This window comes from Pimephales promelas, chromosome 25 (genome assembly GCF_988280905.1).
Source record: "Pimephales promelas chromosome 25, fPimPro1.hap1.1, whole genome shotgun sequence".
Classification (NCBI taxonomy): domain Eukaryota; kingdom Metazoa; phylum Chordata; class Actinopteri; order Cypriniformes; family Leuciscidae; genus Pimephales; species Pimephales promelas.
Genome location: NC_142793.1, coordinates 17,749,013 through 17,772,363, shown reverse-complemented (window position 1 = coordinate 17,772,363; position 23,351 = coordinate 17,749,013). Strand labels below are relative to the sequence as shown.

Genomic DNA, 23,351 nt, shown 5'->3' with positions numbered 1-23,351 from the left:
TGTTTCAGAATTATTTCATACAATTTAATACACGCATTATATCATCGCCTACGCCGTTGGATTCCGTTGTTGTAGAATGTGGAGAACAACCATCGCTGTATTTCCAGTTGTTTTCCTTGCATGCACTAACGTTAAAGTTGGCATGAAACGGAAGTTGAGATTGGAATTTTTTCCTTGTTGTGACAAGGAAGTGAAACGGCTTCTGAAATTAGGAAGAAAATGTAGGGCGGGGCTTGATTTCGTTTTTCGGGAAGTGATTGGATTGTTGGAGGTTGGGCGTTTCAAACGAAATGTAGGCAGATTTGAGTAAGATTCTCTGAGAGGCGGTGCACCGATAGCCGCACCCTCATCGGATCTGGCCACCCCCTTTCGCCATGGCATGTGACCGAAAGAGAAGAGAGGTCGTTTTGAGGGGGGAGGTAAGGGTAATGTATTTGATTAAAGATTGTAAGGGTACACGAATTTACAAAAAAAAATATTATGAAGTGCACAGATAAATCATTTATTATAAACACTACAATATTACATATAAAAAGAAGATTTACTGTTTTCAATTCGATCAAGTGTTTACATGTTCTCTCAATTGGATTAGAAAAGGAATAAACCACCCCTTTCAATCAGATCGAAATTTCGGATCGTACTCCACTTTTTTGGAAATAGGCTCATTTTACAACTAAGTTTTCGAATCCATTCAGACAATTTTCAGATTTTTAGAAGAATATCAATAACCAGACAGTTTCTGGTAGGTATGGGCGTGATTAAATAACGATTGATTATTGATCATTAAGAATTTGGTCGATCACGTTAATTTGTTATCGATTATCATTAAACTAATCCTGCTGCGTTGCGTAGTGTGAGTGGAAAGTGAACGTGTTCCCCGGGCTGGTGATGTTTGTGCGGAAGTACCTGTGCATCCCGGTAACGTCAGTCCCCTTCATCAGAGCGGTGTTTTCAGCGGCTGGACTGAAGCATTTGTTTACACTCGACGCGTCCGCACGAGTGTGAAGAAGGTGCGCGCGGCAAAAATGAGTCTTTGCGGTATTCGGTGTTTCACAGTCAGGCGAGCGCGTCCAGTATAAACACCTCGTCCGTTTGGGGAGGTGCACAAGCAGTCTGCCGAGACTCGCGCTGAAGTGCCAGGCGAAAATGTAAACAAGGCTTGACGGTCACCATGCAGGTTGAGGTCGCGTCTGACCCCAGATCATGTCATCAGCATGCTTATTTTTCTCATCAAAAATCAGTAGACTGGAGCAGAAGTTGTATGCGAGTTATTTTTGAGGCTTTAAGTAGCCTAGCCTAATTCATTGTTAGGTAGGCTTATCTCTCTCACCCTTTCTCCTGTGCTTTGGATAATTGAGTTAACGTTACATTTTGACAAAACCTGTCAGATATAAATATTATTATGTTTTTGGTTAAGTTATTTATTTGTTATTTTGGAACAAACGAGGGTCTCACGAGGGCCAACTTGCAGCTGCAAGTCCCGTTGCGTTAGAGCACCAGCGCATATCTTCAAATTTAGCCTAACCGAACCGAACACGCAGTTTAACTGCCACAAGTTGATCATCTTGTAATAAAGATCTAATCGAGGAAAAACACACTGTTTTTTTTTGTATTTTCATTGCATTTTTAATTTATAAAAAGTGAAATAAATAATAAATTTGAATATGAAAATATGAATGATTAATCGATAGTCGATCGTTAATTCTTCCAACGATCGACTAAAAAAAAAATTGAAAAGCACTGAACTGAAACACAGGGCTTAAATACAAGGTAAACGATATAACAAGGGGTGTGATATACATGAACTCAAACGAGGAGAACACGGGTAATTTTGACGGGTAATCATCCTCACTGCTTGACGAATCCATTTTGTATTTCTTTTTTTGCAGAGAGGTTTTTCCGCAAAGGTTTAATAAATGCGCATCGGACTCAGTGTGCTTGCAAGCTTTCTGTACGTGACGAATTTTTAGGCTGACGAACACGAAAATCCGGACTCAGTGTGCAATGGCCTTTACAATGTTTTTGCTTTTCTGGGCTGACAAGTTTCAATAACATAGAAGCCTATGGAGGAGTGAGACAGCTCGCAGATTTAATCAAAACTATCTTAATTTCTGTTCCGAAGATTAAAGAAAGTCTTACGGGGTTGAAACAACATGAGGGTGAGTAATTACTGACAGGATTTTCATTTTTGGGTGAACTAACCCTTTAATCGTAACTCCATCTGCTCGTATGTGGGAGCTGATGAAGCATGAGCACTCAAGGTATTAACGCTTAATCTGAGGTCAGGGTCAACTTCAGCACTTGAACTTCAGCACCTCGGCTTCAGTACCGAACGAGCAGCTTTGCTCGTATCCAGCTGTTTTACAGCTGAGAAGTCAAACCCAGCTGGAGAGCTCTGAACCAAGACTGTCTGCATATGGGAATTCCCACAATTGTTCTAGCTGACGTCTCTGTATCACTGTTTACATGATAGGACCAGTGACCACTGCATCTTAAAATAGCCACTTCCAGATCAAATGCAGGAAATCGCCATTGTGGCTGGCTCCTCAGCAAGTTACGCTAACCATAGCGAGACGATGGCTCTTAAGATTAAGCCACTTCATGTCATTTGTCACTTGGTTTTTTGGTGTCTTAAAGGAATGGTTGACAATTCAAAGCAATATCATACATTATTAACATCTACAGTGTCACCAAGCATTCAGAGTCGTGCATGTTCCATGTTTTCTGCTTAAGTTATCGTTTAAAAAATTTTTTAGTAACGATTTATGTTTTTGTAGAAATATTGTATGCTCAAGAAAGACTTCTTATTATCAATATCTATGTTTCCATCATGTGTTGCTAAGTTAATATTAAAATTTGGTATATTGCATAAAACATTTGCAAATAAAGCATAGTTTCCATCACGTGTTTGAGACAACAAAATCGTCACTTCCTGGGAAATTGGTGCAAAATATGTATAATAAAAATGGAAGTTGCTTCATTCGGGGATGTGGCTTCAATGTGGCTCATTTTTCTACATCATAAATGACTTGCAACTCAGATCACACAGACAAAATGCAACAGACACTGTCATGTTACACTGTCAGAACACGATTCTGGGAGGTAATTAAACCAAATCATGCTGATGACAGACTTTGGCTCAGGTATTTTGGAATGATCAAACTATTATTTGAGATACTGTGTGATGAGATCGATTGGCTGGTTAGTCCAGTTACCACATCTACTGTTGAGGCAGTCAGAGTTTTTTGTTACGCATTGAGGGATGTAAATTCAGTTTCCATAGTTATGCGCATGTCTTCTTATCGGATAAAAAAAAATTATCAGCAAAGAGCGAGGAGCGCTAGTCCAGGACTGGCCCCGCCGCCCGCTCTTTGCTTTCCCTCCGATCTCTCTGTTACCTCAGGTAATACAGAGGATCAGGGACACACGCCACTCAGTGCTCCTCATAGCCCCACGTTGGGAGAGTCAGACTTGGTTCCCTGAGCTCACCCAGCTGTCGCAGACAGCCCCGTGGCCCATTCCAGTCAGAGCAGGTCTCCTCTCTCAAGCTCGCTGCACGATCTGGCATCCCCATCCACAGCGCTGGGCGCTACATTCATGGGTGACCAACGACTACTAGTCGATTTGCCAGAAGGAGTTCTAAACACGATTATGCACGCTAGAGCGGCTTCTACCAGGAAGCTCAAAAATGTCAAAATGGTCTGTGTTCTCCAAATGGTGCACCGACAAAACTTGGACCTACGGTCGTGCGAGGTATCGTCTTTGCTCGTTTTCCTTCAGGAGATGCTGGATAAGGGCAGGTCCTCATCCACTCTCAAGGTTTATGTGGCAGCTGTTGCGCCGTTCGCTGAACCCCGACGCACTCAGTCTCTGGGCAAAGACGAGTTAATCATCCGAGAAGGATGAACCCTCCACGCCCCCCTTCGGTTCCTATTTGGGATCTTTCTATAGTTCTCGAAGCTATGAAAGCCCCCCGTTCGAACCGCTCGAGTCCGTGGACCTTAAGTATCTCTCGCTCAAAACCGTTTTCCTGACTGCACTGTCCTCAGTAAAAGAAGGGAAAAGGAGTGTGGGGGACCTTCACGCGCTCTCGTCTAGCGCTGTGCGTCTTGAGTTTGGACCTAATGACTCTGTTGTCGTTCTCAAACCTATGCATGGCTATGTCCCTAAAGCGAATGGTACCCCGTTCAGGGCTCAGGTTATCTCTCTATCGGCTCTGCCCGCATCCGATAGCGAACGTGACGCCAATCTCTTCTGTCCGGTTCGGGCTCTGAGATTGTACACTACACGCGCTGCCGTGTTCAGACGCTCTGAGCAGCTTTTCGCGTCGTTCGGGGGGCGTACCAAGGGTCTGGCCGCCTCTAAACAGACACTGTCTAGATGGATAGTGGATGCTATTGCCTCTGCTTACGCATCTAAAAGCCTGCCTTGCCCTCTGGGCATTAGGTCCTGCGGAATTTCCATTCACGACATTTGCGTGGGATGGGCCTCCCCGTCCACCTTTGTCAGATTTTACAATCTTGAAGTTCCCGCCCTACAGGCTAAATTACTAGCTGTCTAGTTTGCTTCAGCTCTTCTATGAGCTGCACTATTGGGAGTCACTTCACACAACCGGTTTGCCACTTGTGCTTCCCTTATGTGCTTATGCAATAAACAATTACATGCCCGCTCTTCTGGCTTACCACATTACATTTACTCCACTCATAAGGGTCCCTCGCAATACGCAATACGAGAGAACCTCTCGTAAGAGAACGAATCGGTTACCTAACGCAGTGTTTCCCAACCCTCCTTCTGGCGGCACACCAACACTGCGCATATTCTTTGTCTGCCTTTTCAAACACACCTGATTCAACTCATCAGCTCATAATCAGATGGGTTAATGAGCTGATGAGTTGAATCAGGTGTGTTTGATTAGGGAGACAAAGAATACGTGCAGTGTTGGTGTGCCGCCAGGAACAGGGTTGGGAAACACTGACCTAACGTAACCTTGGTTCTCTCTAGTGCAAGCCATGCTTGCACTACTAGCGTTTTCGCTTCACTCTGAAAAAATCGATTAAACAGCAGGGGAGCGGAGAATTTATACTCTCCAGCCACACCCATTTTAGCGGGCTCTGACGCAATGAGAGCGTGTCCGCCTTTCATTGGTCGCGAGTTATCCCAGCTCCCCCATAGGCTGTAGCAGTTCTCCCTGAGCGAACCAATGAGCTCCAAGCTAGCCTGCTCATGGTCTGCTGCAGTGGAACTGCGTTGACAATGGATACAAATTATGGAATAATTTTTTGGCTTCAACTTCTCAGAAAAGATTAATCTTTCCCGTAGCGTGAGGTAGCTTACGAAATACTCGTTCCCTCATCTAGAGAGAACCGAGGTTACGCTAGGTAACCAATTCGTTTTAATGCATCAGCCAGTTTAGTGTTTCAAAACTCCCATTTTGATTTTACTGGCATATAATAATAGTAAATAAACAAACACATAATTTACAAATCAATACATTTAATAAAAAAAATTATTACAAATATTGTTTTTGCTCAAGCTTGACACTTCTGCTGTTGGTAAGAAGGTGTCTTGTTATTTTAAAGGGATACACATACCCACTAAAAGTCCCCTTGTAATGAAAATCAAGCTTTTAATGTTGATTGTCTATGTGGTGTCTTTAATGTACTTTAAGACAAACCATGTACAAATGCAGAAAATAGATCTCAAAGATCAGACTCAAGACACTTTTGTCTTTATTAAAAATTTACATATGGAAACCGCTTTAGATAAGCATTTATACCCACCATGTCTTGACTCAAGTACATCCATTCCATAGGGAAGAGCAAGAGTCACTGCAAAACTTAACCTCACTTCCATGATGCATTGATTTCACGTGTTGTTTTTTCCCCTCACTTATTTGGTATCTTCATTTCTTTTCCCCCGTTTTTTCCCCTCACTTATTTGATATCTTTATTTGGTATCTAATGGAAAAATTTATACGTTTAAACACTTATCCTTAATGATCTTATAATACATCTGTTAAACTAGACAATTATTTACTAAATGTAATGATTAAATGTAATAAATCTAACACCTGGGGGGCCTGATAAACGCATGTTTGCCAGCATTCTTCCTATTTGAAGAAGAGAAAGAAAGAAACGCTATTCAACCATATCTAATTTTTCTGAATACAAAGGCAGTGACTCATTTAAGCTGACGCATGTGTGAAGTATTTAATTTAACTCTGATTCATAGGCTCACATTGTTCAACTGACATTTGTGAGAAACTAAGAAAAAAGAACAAGATGACCAAGTTGCAATAATCCCTTTAAAAATAGTAAAACATAAAAGCAAGTTGTGACTAAATGGGTAATGTCATCAGACTGGTGTTGTGAGCTAAAAAGAATGCAGGATCCCTCCTAACTTTGAGGACACTGATGCCCCTGGGTTAGGTGGTTCTTTACTACAAGGTGACAAGCTGACAAACCATGCTCACTAAATGCCTTTCGTTTTGTTAAGACAACTGATCTTATATTGACAAGTGACCTAATCCAACCATTCATTGTCAATCTGCTTCACAGAAAGTATTTTCATTCCCATTTTGTTTTCCAAGAAATGTTGCATTGACTACCTCGATTCTGCAATATGATGGCTATTGCAGCATTCCTATATATAAGACCCATTCAGTTTTAGCAGTAGCTTTATAGCATATAGCATTTCTCAGGAGATAATTACCCTCCTCCATCCCCAGCTCCTCTAGTCGGGACTCAGGCCTTTTAATTTAATTTGAACAATTTAATTTGTGGATTGAACATTTCGCCACAGTTCAATATATATATATATATATATATATATATATATATATGAAGAGTTCAGATGCAAAAGCCTCTAAATGCCATTTGAAATTTTCTTCTTTAATGATGATTTTTATCAAACTTGTATATTTAAGTTCAGTAATTTCACTTAAATGGCAATGATAATTACCTATTAATTGTTATTTAAGTGAAATTACTGAACTTAAATATACAAGTTTGATAAAAATCATCATTAAAGAAGAAAATTTCAAATGGCATTTAGAGGCTTTTGCATCTGAACTCTTCATATATTGAAAAAATATAGGACTGGGCAAAAAAAATCGATTTATCGATTAATGTTTTTTTTTTAAATGTGGTCGATTCAAAATCGTTTCTCAGCGGCCACGAAACGTTTTTTTTTCATATTCAGGGCTCGCGGTGCTGCGTGTTCTCTCTCTGCACAAGGCAAGTGTCTAGCGCTGCAGGTGTTGATACACACTCGTGTTTAGGAGTGGGGACATGGCGGAATATTCACTTGCACAATCGAGCCAGCATTGGATCGTAACTAACGTTTATCATTTTCATGTCTGTTTAAGTCTTACCATTTTAAACATTCAAGCAATTTTAAACTATCCCGAGTTTTAAAATAAAAACAGTTTTATATACAGGTTTGTGGCTGATAATTTCTTTGGACATAAGTTTACAAGAGGTTAATTAATACGGATTTTGGTCTGATGAGTCTCGATTTCTGCTGCGACATTCGGATGGTAGGGTCAGAATTTGGCGTCTACAACATGAAAGCATGGATCCATCCTGCCTTGTATCAACGGTTCAGGCTGGTGGTGGTGGTGTCATGGTGTGGGGAATATTTTCTTGGCACTCTTTGGGCCCCTTGGTACCAATTGAGCATCGTTGCAACGCCACAGCCTACCTGAGTATTGTTGCTGACCATGTCCATCCCTTTATGACCACAATGTACCCAACTTCTGATGGCTACTTTCAGCAGGATAATGCGCCATGTCATAAAGCTGGAATCATCTCAGACTGGTTTCTTGAACATGACAATGAGTTCGCTGTACTCAAATGGCCTCCACAGTCACCAGATCTCAATCCAATAGAGCATCTTTGGGATGTGGTGGAACGGGAGATTCGCATCATGGATGTGCAGCCGACAAATCTGCGGCAACTGTGTGATGCCATCATGTCAATATGGACCAAACTCCCTGAGGAATGCTTCCAGCACCTTGTTGAATCTATGCCACGAAGAATTGAGGCAGTTCTGAAGGCAAAAGGGGGTCCAACCCGTTACTAGCATGGGGTACCTAATAAAGTGGCCGGTGAGTGTATATATATGCATATATACATAAATATGTATATATATATATATATATATATATATATATACACACACACACAGTGGCCACTTTTATTAGGTACAACTAGGTACACCCTGCTCAACTGTTTGTGAACGCAAATACCTAATCGTCAATCGCATTTAGGCACGCAAACTGAGCATCGGTATAAGGAAGAAAGATGATTTAAAGGGTTTTACATGGTTTAAAAACACCACATAGACATATAATCAACATTAAAAGCATGATTTATCACAGGGGCCTTTAAGTGGTTATGTATAGTATTCCTTTTAAATCACAAGACACCTTCTCACCAACAGCAAAAGTGTCAAACCTAAGCAAAAAATAAATAAATAAATAAAATAAAAATAAAGAGGGTTTAAAGAGAATGGACAGAAAAAGAGATATCCAGTAAAGCTGCAGTTCGGTGGGCGAAAATAGCTTTTCGATGCCTGAGGTCAGAAGAGATTGGCCAGACTGGTTTGAGCAGATAGAAGGCAAGGCAAGGCAAGTTTATTTATATAGCACATTTCATACACAATGGCAATTCAAAGTGCTTTACACAGAAGAAATTAGGATAATCAAAAGAAATCAGATTAATTAAAACAGTTTAGAATAAAAAAATAAGTAATAATGAAAAATAAAAATTGTGATAAAAATAAAATACAGTAAATTAAAACTATAAAAAAATTAAAAATTAAGTGCAGTAACAGTCGGACGAACAGTGGCACAGTGCTCATTCAGTAAATGCACAGCTAAACAGATGTGTTTTGAGTCTGGATTTGAATGTGACTACTGTAGGGAAACAGTAAGGAACCAGAAAGGAAACAGTAACTCAAATTACCACTCGTTACAACAGAGGTGTGCCAACGAATATTTTGAAACACATTGAACTATGAAGCAGATGTGCTACATCAGCAGAAGACACACATAAGCCACTCCTGTTTATGGGCTCACAAAAATTGTTCAATAGAATTTGGGAAAACTTTGCCTTGTCTGAGTCTCGATTTCTGCTGCGACATTTCGATTTTTTTTTTGGTCAGACTTTTGTGTAAACAACATGAAAGCATGGATCTATCCTTCCTTTTATCAACGGTTCAGGCTGCTGGTGTCGTAATTGTGTGGGGGATGTTTTCTTGGCACACTTTGTAACTTAGTAGTAATTGAGCATCGCGTAACCACAAGCTACCGGACTTGTTGCAGACCATGTCCATCTTTTATGACCACAGTGGACCCATCTTCTCATGGCTACTACCGACATGACAATGAGTTCACTGTACTCTAAGGCCCACCACAGTCACCAGATATTAATCCAATACAGCACCTTTGACATGTGGTGGAATGGGAGATTTGCATCATGGATGTGCAGCCGACATCTGCAGCATCTGTGTGATGCTATCGTGTCAGTATGGACCAAAGTGTCTGAGGAATGTTTTCGGCACTTTGTTGAATCTATGCCACGAATAATTTCTAAATTCAGTTCTGAAGGAAAAAAGGGGTTTAAACCAGTACTACTACTTTAGCTGGCAAACTCTACAGTATATGTTTGTTTATACATAGGTCATTGGTAAAACTTTAGTGTGGGGTCTAATTCAAGCATATTACAAGGATATTGGCTGTTTAGTACATATTCAGCATGACCCTATTCTACATCCCTTTATCGTACTCAAAACCTAACCACCTCACTAACTAGTAATAAGCAGTAATTTGGAGTTTGAGGCAAAAGTTGTAGTTAATATATGAAGAGTTCAGATGCAAAAGCCTCTAAATGCCATTTGAAATTTTCTTCTTTAATGATGATTTTTTTCAAACTTGTATATTTAAGTTCAGTAATTTCACTTAAACAACAATTAATAGGTAATTATCATTGCCATTTAAGTGAAATCACTGAACTTAAATATACAACCTTGATAAAAATGATCATTCTAGAAGAAAATTTCAAATGGCACTTAGAGGCTTTTGCATCTGAACTCTTCATATAGTTAATAATGAGCCCTAATATAAAGTGTGAACAGATCATAACCTATGACCCACATGCAATAATATAAATCATGTTAATTAGAACACTGTGAATGTTTTCTAAAAATTGCAAATGCTTAACAAAGATAACAATACTCATCAAGGACATCTTTCAGAGTTTATCATCTCCAACAGCTAATTTTCATTCCTTCTCCATAGGGCAAGGACCAGTTCATGAATTCTCAAACCAGAGACATGGCCATTTAAAATGTAATCAGGCATTTCCACTACAAAAGAGTCATTGAGCCTTTAATCCAATAATATAAATTGTGCTCTCACATGGACTGAAAGCATAATCATATTAAACATCTTGTGTGATCAAATGTCAATGTGATGACAATCTTGTTTTTTAAACTGGGAGCTCTGCAGACGATTTAAAGCTCAAGTTTCAGCGGTTTAGTCTCCTCTGCCTGCCAGATTCTGTGCATAATTACGTTTGCGACGGTTGCAACAAATCCTAGTTATGGGCCTTCCACTCTTAGCATAAGCCTATTTCCACAAAAACCTGGCACCTTGAGTTAATGGGTTACACAAATATTTGTTAATTACCAAGATCAATATCCTGCCAAATTGTTCAACAAATGCAACAAAGTACCACTTGTTTGCAGCGCACTTCATTGCGCACATATCACATTACAGCGAGGATTATTGCAACACAAGCTCAATGCTGAAACCTGAGGCCTTGACAACAAGTAAAATGACAGTTGCAGCCTTTGGGTAGCACACGAGTCAAAGGCGTGAGGGAGTAAATTTGGACCTTGTGGATTTTGCGAATCGAAAAAATTGATCAGGTCTCTGCGTTGGCTTGTTTGCAGCTGCCAGAATGCATAAAAAAAGTGGAATTTATGAGACATTTCTGATGTAAGTTGTTTTTATTGGAAAAACCATAGGTCCCACCACCACTCATAAGTCAAACATTAGTCCAAGTAAAAAAGCAAATACTATAAATCAAGATGTAAGAAATGGGATTTGGTGTAAAAGCACAGCATGAGTAAACATGAGGAAAAGGTCCTAAAACATCATTAGGACTCAAGCTGAGCCGAGGGAAACTTGAAATATGACAGATCACATACAGCTGAATGAGAGTTGCGTGAGATGATTGAGTGGGAAATGAACCTCTTCGAGAGGTGAACTCCTAACACTAAATATTTTAAAATTAACATGATACAACCATGTAAATCTGTCCTTAGAGACTATCAAACTTACAATAAAATAAAAAAAGATTTAGATGCACAAGTTGCCAAAAGAAAAAGCAAACAGGTGTAGTTATCAGGTTTCTCGCTCAAGTTTTACGGGTGATTCTCAATTGGCAAAACAGCTGATAATACTGTGAACTGCTTGAGTCCACTACTTAATCGGATAACGGCAACAGTTATGCTACTTGTTTAATGCAACAAAGTAACACCCCAGAAGTTTCATGTGTTAATACAGCTAGCTCTCAAGTAGCTTTTCTTTCCCTTTGAGGATCTTCATAAAAGGTCAAAGAAGATATTTCAGGGCCTGCCTTCAAAGTAAACAGTAAAACGACGACAGGATTCCTGCAAGAGCGCATGGTTGTTGGAAAAAAATATGCCCAACTTGACTGTGTACAGCATATGTATCTGCAGCACATTAAAATACTAAAGTAACACAACGGCGTATAATCTTCGCTTTTAAAAAGGTGATTGATTCTTTTCAAAATCAAAGCTTAAAAAAATCTGCAAAAATGTTGGGCTACACATTGATGAACTCTACTGTTCGTTCATGTCAGTGCAATTGCATTAGAGTTTCAAAAAAGCAACATTATAGTTTTATGGTCCAATGACTACATACGCACCATATGTGTAAGTCTTTATGAACTGTATGAGGAACAGGCCAAAATGTTAGTAATACATGGAAAATCTTCTCTTCCAGTGAGCTGTAAACTGCTCCGAGTGTATCGTTGGATCGGCGAATCAAACAAATCACTCCCAGAATTAGATTGAATGCTACATTGAAAAGATCAGATTCAAAATAATGGGTCAATCCGCCATCACTAGTTCTCTTATGAACTTGCCTAGGTGAGCTTAAGTGGGGATTTTCATTGAATAATTTTCATTTAAATTTAAACCAAATAATTTAAATTAGACAAAGCTATTGCACAGCTCAGAAGCCATATAATGCTTTTGCATCATTTATAACATTAGGAGGTATATTAAAAAAAAATGTTGCAGAGTCATACAGGTTTGAAATCACACAAGGTTAAGCAGAGGTTGACAAGTATAATTTGGGGGGAATTAATCCTTTAAATCAAGGTTTTAAGTTTTTCTTCTTAATGCTTTATTTTAATGTTATGGTTTAGTCTTTGTGGGGAGAACAAGAAACAGAGCTAAAAGCAGCAGAAAACAAATAAAAAGCAAAGTCTGGCTCTGCATGAGCAAACTGTGCAATCTGTAAGAGCCCAAAGTGAATGCAAGCCATGTTGAAAAATCCCAGAAGCCTTCAAAAACAGGGCTGGCGAAGGGAGGTGACCCTAATTCATAATTAGATTATGTCATAGGATATAATTAAACACTGACACCATTCAGCGTCAAGACTAAAATAACAACAATAATGACATCAACAAACAGCAGCTGAGAATTGGAGGAAATTGGTGATGTCATACAAAGAAGCTTGCTGATCTAAAACCCAACAGCCAAGTAACGGACCACTCAGAGGCCCTGCATTAAAATGGGCTGGCTAATATACCAACATTTTTATCTGTGATTACGAGTAATACTTGCCAGTGGTTAAATCAATACACAAAAGTGACAAAAACTAATCCAGTGACTCAAATATAGACAATCATAAATAAACAATATGGTAAAATACGATTTTTTATTTTGCAGTTTCTTTAAAAAAAAGTACCTAATTTTGTGCTTTTTCAGCGCATGTTGTGAATGCACACCTGGTTTCCTTTTTCAGCCAAACAGCTTTACATAATTAAAGCTGTGGGAAAAGGAAGTATACCACACCTTATATATATATATATATATATATATATATATAAAAACAATCAAACAAAAGCGCAACAAGACATGCATAAACAAGGGCTCAATTTGTGGAGGAAAAACAGGAGTCTCGTTCTTGCGCTTTAAATAGTTATATATAAAAATAGTGTGGTGGTTGATAAACAAGGTTAATCGCTGCTTAATATGCGTTCAATCTCCTCCAGTCTCTTCAAGGCAGCCGCCCTTTTCTTTTCTATATCTTTAATCTCTTTTGTGGATTTGCTGTTAGTCCTCTTGTCAGGCTGGCTTGCATCCAGATTCTTTGATTGGCCGTGGCCCTGGCCGCTGACGCTTTCTGTGGGGGAGGATTTCCTCATATTCTTCTCTTTCCTGGCCCCCTCCCCTGCTCTTGAAGCAACTCCTTGCCCTTCCTCCTCCTCCTCCTTTTTGTCCTGTTGATGTTGCTCTTGCTCTTTTTCGGCCACACTACTGTCCTCTGTCTGCACAATCGGCTGCCCCGCGGCACTCATGGCGGCCATTTTGTTGCGCACAATGGCGAGGTGCCGTCGAATGTACTCTTCGTGTGGGGCCATAGCGAGCGTCTCTACTAGACAGCGTTCGGCACGCTGGAGCTCCCGTTCTTCGAAGTACACCACGCATAGGTTGTGCTTGGCCTGCACGTTGCTGGAGTCCATGTTTAAGATGCGTTCGAAACAGGCCTTTGCACCACGTGTATCCTTGCGGTGGTTCATAAGGATGTCTCCCTTGAGGATCAAGCCTTTGACGTGCTCCGGGTGGTACCGCAACAGCTCCTCAAGAACTGGGAGAGCATCCAATTCACGTTGTGACTGAGAGTAGAGCAGAGCCAAGTTAAACAAAGCACTGCGGAAGCCGGGTTGCAGTCGAATGGCCTCCTGCATCCAGTGCTCGGCCTCTTCATTCTCGTTCGCATCCATCGCCAGCATGCCCAGGTTGAAGTAGCCGTTAGCATCATCCGGCTCCTCTTTCACATAGGTGAGAAAACGACGGTTTGCCTCTGGACGAAATTTTGCCTCACCTAAAAAAGAAGAAAATTAAGACATAGAATTGGTGCAAAAGTTACAGATAGATTAAATCCAAAATTAAATCAAATGGTTAGTCTAATCTCTAAACTTTTTAAGTAGAGGTTTGTTTTTTTGGGTTTTTTTTTTTTGGGGGGGGGGGGGGGTGGATCTCTTCACATTTCATTGAAAATGTGTTCTGATATATATTCTTCACATAAAATGAGCCAAGGCCAATGAGTCTCAGTTTGAAAAAATAATTAATCGTATAATTTTTCTTTTGATAAAAAATGAAAATGGGTCGAACAGACCCGAACACCATACAAGGGATAAATCAGTGTCCTGTCCGAATTATAAAGCTTTCCTTTTTTGTTTGGAGTAATATGCCAAAAAGCCTGACCCTGCTATCTGTGGTATTTTGGCTCTGTTTTTTGACAGGATCTACCTTGTGCACCATCCTATGTTGCAACAATAAGGTCAGAATGAGGGTAAGGAGTGTCGGTCAGCTTCTTATTACCCCATGAAGACGGTTCAAAATAACTATAGGCCAAAAGTGGGTAAACCGTGGAAACCAGGTTTGATTTAAAACAAACCTGCTTTTATTTGAAAACCAATATGGATGGGCATAACTACAAAACCAAATGCAAGAATAACAGTTGTGTCAAGCATGTCTGTGAATTGATCACAACATGCTTCCTCAGTCACATGATTAAACAGTCTGAACAAGAGGCCTAAAACCATCTGCAAATAGAGCCGTTGTATTCGTCCTATTTACATTTCTGCAGCGTAGGTGTGCTAATCTCAGAAAAATGACAAACTAATGCCTCGCTCGAACTGCATGAATCCATCAGTGCTTTTCCTGCTATTCAAAGTTAAGAGTGAAAAAATGGCATAAAATTCAAAGTTAGGGTCAATGAGTCAAATTCAATTTAAACGTATAGCTGTTGGATCAAACGCTAACATTTTCAGGCATGAGAACATGACTGAAGTAGGTGAGAGGTTGCTGCCTTCCCTTGAGGTGGCACGCAAACAATCCATAGGTTAATAACTTGGCTTGTCTAACCTCATGTGAATCAAAAACTGCTTTCACATAGATTATTATTAAGCACCTTAACATTTCTTGTAAGGGCCCTAATGTTTTTTAAAGCTCAGGTCTGATAAATAAAAAAATAGGGAATTTTGCAACCTTATTTCTTCAGAACCAAGTGAACTTTCTAAACATCCTGACACAAACGCGGTTTCAAAAGATGGGTCTCATAGCCAAAGATGCATAATCAAATTTAAAGGAATAGCATGTACAGATTCGCAATATATCGGCCACCATATCGGTATCGGACGATATATGTCCAGTTTTAATGTTATCGTCCCAATAAGAAAAGTCTTGTCTTATAGGCTACATAAAACTATAATGAGAACCTTATAATTGTGTGCTTTTAATGATGAGACTTTTGTTTTTGTAATCAGGCTCTCAAAAATTATAAAAAAAATTGATTTAGATTATCAGCTTACAAATATAAATAATGAATATCGGTGCATCCCTAATAGCGTGCATATTTTACAGAGAAGGCAAATCAAAGACTTCAGCTCAGTAGAAACGAATAAATCCAGGATGAAACAGGATGAAAAATATTACTTAAAAAAGCTTTCTTTTGTTCCTAATATTTGTGTGTATGAATTGTTATGCTTTTTTGCATATAGCACAGCTACGGTTTATCAGTATGTGAGTCACAAAGTCCTGAAACGTATCAATAAAAATAGCTTTCCAAATTAGTTCCTTTTGATAGTTGGTTTAAATGGCTTTTGCACACACACCTGACTCTTGCATGAGAAGTGCGGAGTTGAATAGTGCCAGTTTGTGCCGTGGATTCAGGTCCAAAGCACGATTAAAGTTTCTCAGAGCCTCTGAGGGGTCCTTCATCTCGATATTGACAATAGCCAAATTGTACCAGAGGTCTGCATTGGTATGGTCCAGCTCCAGTGCTCGTAGGTAGGCGTCCTTCGCTTCACTGGGCTTGTTCATTTTCAGAAGAAGCTCCCCTCTGAGTTTTGAAAGAAATAAAAAGACATTTTTGGAATACCTCTCACTGGACACCTCGGAAATCTAATACACATGTACAACAAGAAAGATCAGTTTCTTTAAGCAATATTTTCTTAGCAAATAGTTTGAGTAATACAAAGGTTTATGTTTAGATTTTTTCTTGGGCTAGCTTTGTTAGTTCGTGAGAACCGAGGCATTCCAGTAAATCCACTTTCAATAGCTTATCTGATGAACATTTCATTTACAGGATGAGACATGTAGAGAAACTGTGAAGGTTAAGTACATTTTTACTTTATGCTAAATGTAACAAAAACAGCAAACTCCGATTCTCTTTTACTATGGCATCTCTTCAGCTCATATCTATGAGAAATGTTTTCTTAGGGATAACAAAAAAATCCAGGATGGGTGTGAAATTGTAAGACACAGATGCTCAATTCTTTTACAAGATCGTATCTCTTGAACATCGTCCAGTGTACACATGGGCTAAAAAAATTCTCATGAAAGCCAAAATACTGTCTGAACTACAACACATTCAGTTTAATTTCGTCCTGTCAGTAAGTTAGCAAGTTTACAAACACATTTTTGACCCTGTCAGCATGAACGGAGACTTGCCGACTGATGTAGGCTTGCTTGAAGTCCGGTCTCATGCTGATGGCCTGTCTATAGAGTTGGTCGGCTTCTTCCAGGCGAGAGTCATTCGCCCGAATTAGGTTAGCCAGGTTAATGTAGACGTTCAGATGATTGGGGGCCACACGGGTTGCATACTTCTTCCCTGGAATGATCTGCCAATGTGTTTTGGAAAGATCAGCCAAGGTTGTAAGAATTTACATATACATACATTTGACTCAAAGTATAACAATAATATATTCAGTATGTTCCTTCTACATTCCAACATGAAATATAGACCCAAGTGAAGTTAAAGGCCATAAGATTGGTTTCAAGAAAATAGTTTTAGTTTAGTTTTTTAAATAGCCAATATGCTTTAGGTACATCACAGCAATGAACCATAATTTGCTACTTGCTAATCTGCTGCAAATGATATTGAGGGGCATTCTCTTTCCAGAGAGCATCTGATTGGATATATGTGCAGGTCAGGATGAGTCATTAATATGTTCAGTCCATTTTCCTAGCACAAAAACATTGTACATTTTGAACGTGTACAGTGTTCAAAAGTTTGGGGTCAGTAAGGTTTTTTTTTTTTTTGTTTTTTTTTTCCAGTAAGATTCATAACTTTATTTAGGAATAGGGTAACCAGCAGGACAATCCCAAAATAGAGAGCTTCATGTCCTGCATTTTATTTGTCTGCATTATTATTTTTTAATAATACAAAAAAATGTGAATGCCGTTTAAAAAACCATTTGGACAGCAGTCATGTTCTAGCTAGAGCCTACTTTTTACCAACTAGCCTCTTATTTAGTTTACATTTATTAGACTGAATTGGTCCTTTAAAGTTAAACACATTGTATCACTCGAACCTGGGCAAATTGAGTGATTAAATTCAGTGTTATCATCCAACGTGATGGTACATAGCCTTTCAAACTAAATATAAATCAATTTTACATAGTATAATAGTAGTAAATTTATGTTTCAAAAAAAATATTTCGCAGCACAGATGTTTTCAACATTGATAAAATCTAGGAGTACATGGGCATATAGATGAATGCAAATACAAATAGACTAAAAGCCACAAACCATTAGTTATTCAGCATTTTTTGCCTTCTATTTGTTGAAAAAAGTGAAAAAAGAGAAAAGGTGTGAAAACTACTAATAAACACACAAGGCTACTTAGAAGATTATTATGGTTGGACGATACATGTAGCTTGATATAGCTAGGCAGTCGACAAATAACATGGTCATGTTATTTTATTTTATTTTTTTAACAAACAATTTATACAAATGTATTAGGTTATTTCTGTGCCACTGAGCAGAATTTCTAAAAATATTGAAAGTAAAATTATTTCATCGTTTACATTAAAGTTTTGTTGACAATCTAAATAACAAAATCTCTCCTTTTTTTCCTTATATGGGATTTTCATACCTGTGGCATTAGGGATTTTGCGATTAGATATGCCTCCTCTGCCTCTCTGGACCTGTTTAGGTTCTTGTAGGTTCTCCCAACGTTCATGTGGGCCCCAATATCATCTTAGAAGAGGACACAAGTTTAGTGTAAGTCATAAATCAAGAAAATAGTACAGACAAAACGTCAAAGACAGAGAACATGGTGGAATGTGAATTATATGGCTTGAGTGCAACAAATTATAACAGTTACAGGCAGCTGACCAGTTTAATACACATTTGGGACGAGAAATCGGCAGGAAAGACTGGGAGGAAAAGCACCTCTTGTGAAAGCTTCTCCCTTTGCAAGCTTTTATAGCCATGTGGCCCACGTAACCTCGAACAACAGAGAGCAAACCATTAGTGTTGGTAGGTTTCAATGTGTAAAACTGATAATGCTACCAGCATTTTGTGAGAAACGTCTAATTACACCGAAGCGGTACAGAGTTTTTGTTATGAAAAGCAAACTGACGCGTATAGATAGCCTGCGCAGGATTTCCTAGTCCGTTAATGTGCTAAGAGAGTTAATCTTGGAAAAACACATCTTGGGTGGTGGATCTCTGAAGTCATGTTAGCTCAATAAACCAACATAACTTAAACAATTAAAGTCAATAGTTTAATGACTTTGGCTGCCACAGTCGTCTTTCTCACAGGTAGCCTGAAAACGATACAGCAGAGCCAATACAAAACCTAAATCCACATCTTCTCGCATCAAATCCTTAAATCCACATATTCTCAAGACGCTAAAGTGCGAAAGTAGTTTTATAGGCCAATGTTTTCATTCAGTCCCATGAAATACTACATAAACTACTTCTTGTTAGCTTATACACAATTTGAAATTGTCCTTACCAAAGTGCCTCCAAACTTATAATAATAAAGGCAGAATTTCCCACACCTCCCTAAAACAACATATCCGATGGAGAGTTTTGTTTAAAATAGGCTCATTTTATTTTTGAAAGAACTGTTGGAAATATTTTGAATTGTAGTCCTTTTAGTGCTTTGTGTCTGCGGAAAACAATTTGGTGCAAAATCCTTCCCAAAGACAAACTCACTTGAAAGTTACAATGAAAATATAATTGACCATTTACTTTCTTACAGCTCTTCCTCTAAAACGACTTTCTTTTCTGCAGATGTCATTAATTACTCACCCTCATGTCGTTCTAAATACATTAGACTTGCATTCATCCTCATAACACAAATGAAAGATCTTTTTGATGAAATCTGAGTTTTCTGTCCCTCAACAATGATAACAACTGAAACTTTGACACTTCAAAAAGTTCATAAAGAGATCGTAAAACTAATCCATATGAATTGAGTGGTTTAGTCCACAATTTTCTGAAGAGACTCGATCGCTTTATATGATGAACAGATTTAATTTAGTCTTTTATTCACATATAAACATTCGTCAACTCACAGTTAAACAGAAGCTCAATTAAACAATTCAATCTGTTCATGAAGCGATCGAGTCTCTTCAGAAAATTTGTGACTAAACCGCTCAATTCATATAGATTAGTTTTATGATCTCTTTATGAACTTTTTGAAGAGTCAAAGTTTCAGTTGCATAGCGGTCTATAGAGAGACAGAAAGCTCTTAGATTTCATCCAAAAAGATCTTCCTTTTTGTTCTGAATATGAACGAAAGTCTTTCAGGTTTGGAATGACATGAGGGCGAGTAATTTATGAAGTAATAAAAAATAAAAAAAATCATTGAATATCCTGTTTCACACAGATTTACGTGAATGAAATGATAATGTTTACTTTAAAGAGCAACATGCAGGTTAAATTTATTTCTGAATTATTACTTTAAATTGTCTGTAGAGGTCTTTTAAAAACACATATGTAGAAATTACTAATGAAATCTCATTTGATGTAGAGATTTTGATGAAAATGTGCTAGGCTCTGGAATACGCCTTTCCTGCATAGCAACGTGTCATATGACATAGGCCAAGGCCGAGATCGCGGTCCACTTCTCATTGTTGGGTGTTGATGTAGTTAGAGCAGCAGTGAGAGACAGAAAGTTTTACATCGAGTTTTAGAGAAGACATAATGGTAAATTATTGTGTTTGTGCTGGTTGCACGAATTCCATCCTGTCAGGACATTGTGTCCATCATTTTCTTTCTAGGAAAAAGAAGGCTTTTGCGGTCTTGGGTGCGTTTTGTGCAGGTGAAGAGTCGTTTGTTGCACACATTTCACTTCCTTTAAATTGTATCACTAACTGCAGTTGAAAAGCAAACTGAGCTAAAGCGAGCCGAGCTGTGCCAAGCCGAGTAATACCACGCAGTGGAAACGCGAAGTGAACCGTACCGAGCCGTGCAATCCATGCAGTGGAAAAGTGCCATTAGGCCCAGTTCACATATCGCTTCTTTTGCACGCTCAAGTTCGTTATTTCAAATGTAGGCGTGCGGTATGCGCGCTCATAATGAAAGCGATGCGGTCGCGGTGCGACGCGCTCGTTTTTTCCATGCCCGTCCGCGCCGCGTCGAGATGAAAACATCTCAACTTTTCAGAATACCGCAAGCGCACCATTCGCACACAATAGGTCATGTGACAAGAACCAACTGAAGCGCAACCGCCCTGGCGCTTTGGAAAATGGAGAATGCGGCACGCCCAGCGTTTTCTACGCGTTTTTAGGCGCTATATTGAATCCGGCCTTAGACTGTTGTTATTGTAGCTTAGGTATTGTTATTATTTATTTGTTGTTATGGCATGGTCATTAGTCAATGTAGATGGTGCTAACCAGCTTGGATGGACTGCATAATGACTGTCAGCATAGAATATGAGAAGACAAAACATTGCTGGCTTAAATTAAGACAATCTAAAAGGATGTTTAATCAAGAACAAAGTTAAACGTATGTTTGCTAAAGCAGATTTATTGCAAAACGTACTAGCCATACAGTAGATGAACCAGCGTTAGCCACGGTGCTAACTTACATGAACTCACCAAGTCACTTGCCCTATTCACCACTGGTTTTCTTGACACCACAACAGGAGTTATTTTATCACAATTTTTCTCAAAATATCGTTAATGGCTAAATATATATTACTCCAGATCAACATACACTATGCTATATAGGGGTGTCCAACCTGCATGTTGCTCTTTAAAGATGCTTAGGTAACCTTAAAATGATTACCTGGTTGAGTCAATTACCTGGCTGCACTCTTGTAGCCTGAAGAAAGTATCTCAATGCTCTCTCATAACTGTTCTGATTCTCCAAAGCATGTCCGACATTGTTCCAGAGTTTGGCGTTGTTTCTGTTCACCTGGAGAAGAACAATTTGAAAATGTTTCAGGCATGCCAGGCTAAGATTACAGATCATATTTTCCTGACATCATTTCATTGTACTCTTGTTAACGTCTGGACTCCTCCTTTGATATAAGGCAGTAAGCTGATTTATTCAAAGTAATGGTCTCAAAATAATATGTATGAGCCTGTGGCCAGATGTGCATCTCTAAATGAATAATGTGTCCTTGGATGTGTTCATACTTTCAGTGCAGATGTAAAAAGCGTGTATTCGGACTCCCAATCCCAGTTTCTGTTGAAAGTCTTCAAGGCGTGTGTTGTTATAAGAACTCCCATGAGCAACCAAGACATTTTCTTTAGGCCTCTGGATAACATCACAAAAACGAGAGAGTTTGTCTCTGAACAAGTCATTCAAAAGGAATAAAGTATAAGGATTTGTTCAGAGGACCTTTACCCTCTTTGGGACAGGAGTTTGAATCCATGGGCCACCAAAACACAATATCCCATGCTGGGAACATACAGGACCCTTTCGGCAACAACAAAGCCCACAGGGAAAAACAGGTTGGATGCAGGGATGAAAGGAAGGACGATCAGAGACAATGCCTAAAGGAGAGAGAAAGACCAGAGAAATAATACAAATATATGTATTTAAGGAATAGATCAATTGCACACAGACATTTCTTGCTTTCAAAGGAAGTGAATTAATAAAAAGTCAAGTTAATAAAAAAGGAAAATAGTACTGTGCCATTTTCCACACTTTCGCAAAAGCTAAAAGCACAGCTCATATCATAGAATTAAAAAAACAAAATTTGATTAATTGTTTATTGATAATCTTTGAATTGATAATTTGAATTGATAATCATTGAGTTGACAATCTCAAACCAGTGCATTAGCAAGGGAGCAAAAGAAGCTATCAGTACTTTATTCAGAAACAAGTCAGGTTTGATGCAAAATAAAACATTTTATTTTGCATTAACATGTCAAGGTAAAAAAAGTTGACGTCTAAAAGTCTCACTGACATCAGAAGTTTGTGCAAGCTTCGATTTTTTTATTTTTTTATTATTTTTTTTATTTATTTAACTAATCAAGACTAATTAAGCCATTAAACGGTCCATATCCCCATACAGGAAAGTGTTCATTGACCATTCAACAATGAAATGGCCTGTTTTTTCCTCTCTCTTTGAAATCTAATGAAAGGAAGTAGAAACGCTAGTTGCTCTGGCATCCAGTCAGAGATTTGTCGGCACAAAAATTACCCAGTAAACTAAGAAATTCCATTAGCAAAAAAAAATCTTGGATTTAAATGTCCTCATTGTTTGGTTCAGACAAGCTTGTGCAGGTCTGAATGCTAATCACTCTGGTTTCATAAAGCTTTGTCTGAAACCAAGTCCATAAGTTTGATTAATCTGGAACTAAACCCAATTATACACGACTGACCTGTAGAACAAGTGCAAGAAATCTACAGAGCTACATAATCACGATGGTCCAATTTCTCTGAATGGTGATAATGTTCAAACAAATATGATTGATTAAGCAAAAATGAGAACATGTAAATGCAGTGCTCCTCAAACATGGTCCTTCTCATCAAAACCACAAGCAAACACGCCTGTCTTGCACAATGCATGCCAATGCATGTAAGATTGGGATTATAGGTTTTATTTACGAAAAGCACCTTATGACAAGGTGATGGATCAGGATTTTTTGAAACACTGAACCGCTGCAAGGGCACAGCCCTTGGACACCCTGTTTTGAACAAACTAATTTTGTTTTGTCTAGCTACGGCTAATCTCCCCCTTTTTATCAGCAGAAGAGTCACTTTTCAAAGCACGCTCAAATTTATTAGTTTTATCGTCAAGTAAACCACGGGGTGTCATATAGAGAAGCCCTT

At 38.8% G+C, this 23,351-nt stretch overlaps 1 protein-coding gene across 2 annotated transcripts in view; it reads right to left on the bottom strand.

The window, feature by feature from the left end:
- Positions 1 to 12,237: 12,237 nt before the first annotated feature.
- tmtc3 (transmembrane O-mannosyltransferase targeting cadherins 3) overlaps positions 12,238 to 23,351 on the bottom strand; it is a 30,273-nt gene continuing 19,159 nt past the window's right edge. For both annotated transcript variants that reach the window (XM_089127667.1, XM_039646936.2), the window contains exons 8-14: positions 21,918 to 22,066; positions 21,707 to 21,827; positions 21,371 to 21,482; positions 18,206 to 18,309; positions 16,780 to 16,949; positions 15,942 to 16,168; positions 12,238 to 14,146 (exon numbers count right to left, since the gene is read on the bottom strand). In XM_089127667.1, the coding sequence (XP_088983793.1) occupies positions 13,278 to 14,146; positions 15,942 to 16,168; positions 16,780 to 16,949; positions 18,206 to 18,309; positions 21,371 to 21,482; positions 21,707 to 21,827; positions 21,918 to 22,066 (1,752 nt within the window). In that variant the 3' untranslated portion in view covers positions 12,238 to 13,277. The remainder of the gene's footprint in view (positions 14,147 to 15,941; positions 16,169 to 16,779; positions 16,950 to 18,205; positions 18,310 to 21,370; positions 21,483 to 21,706; positions 21,828 to 21,917; positions 22,067 to 23,351) is intronic.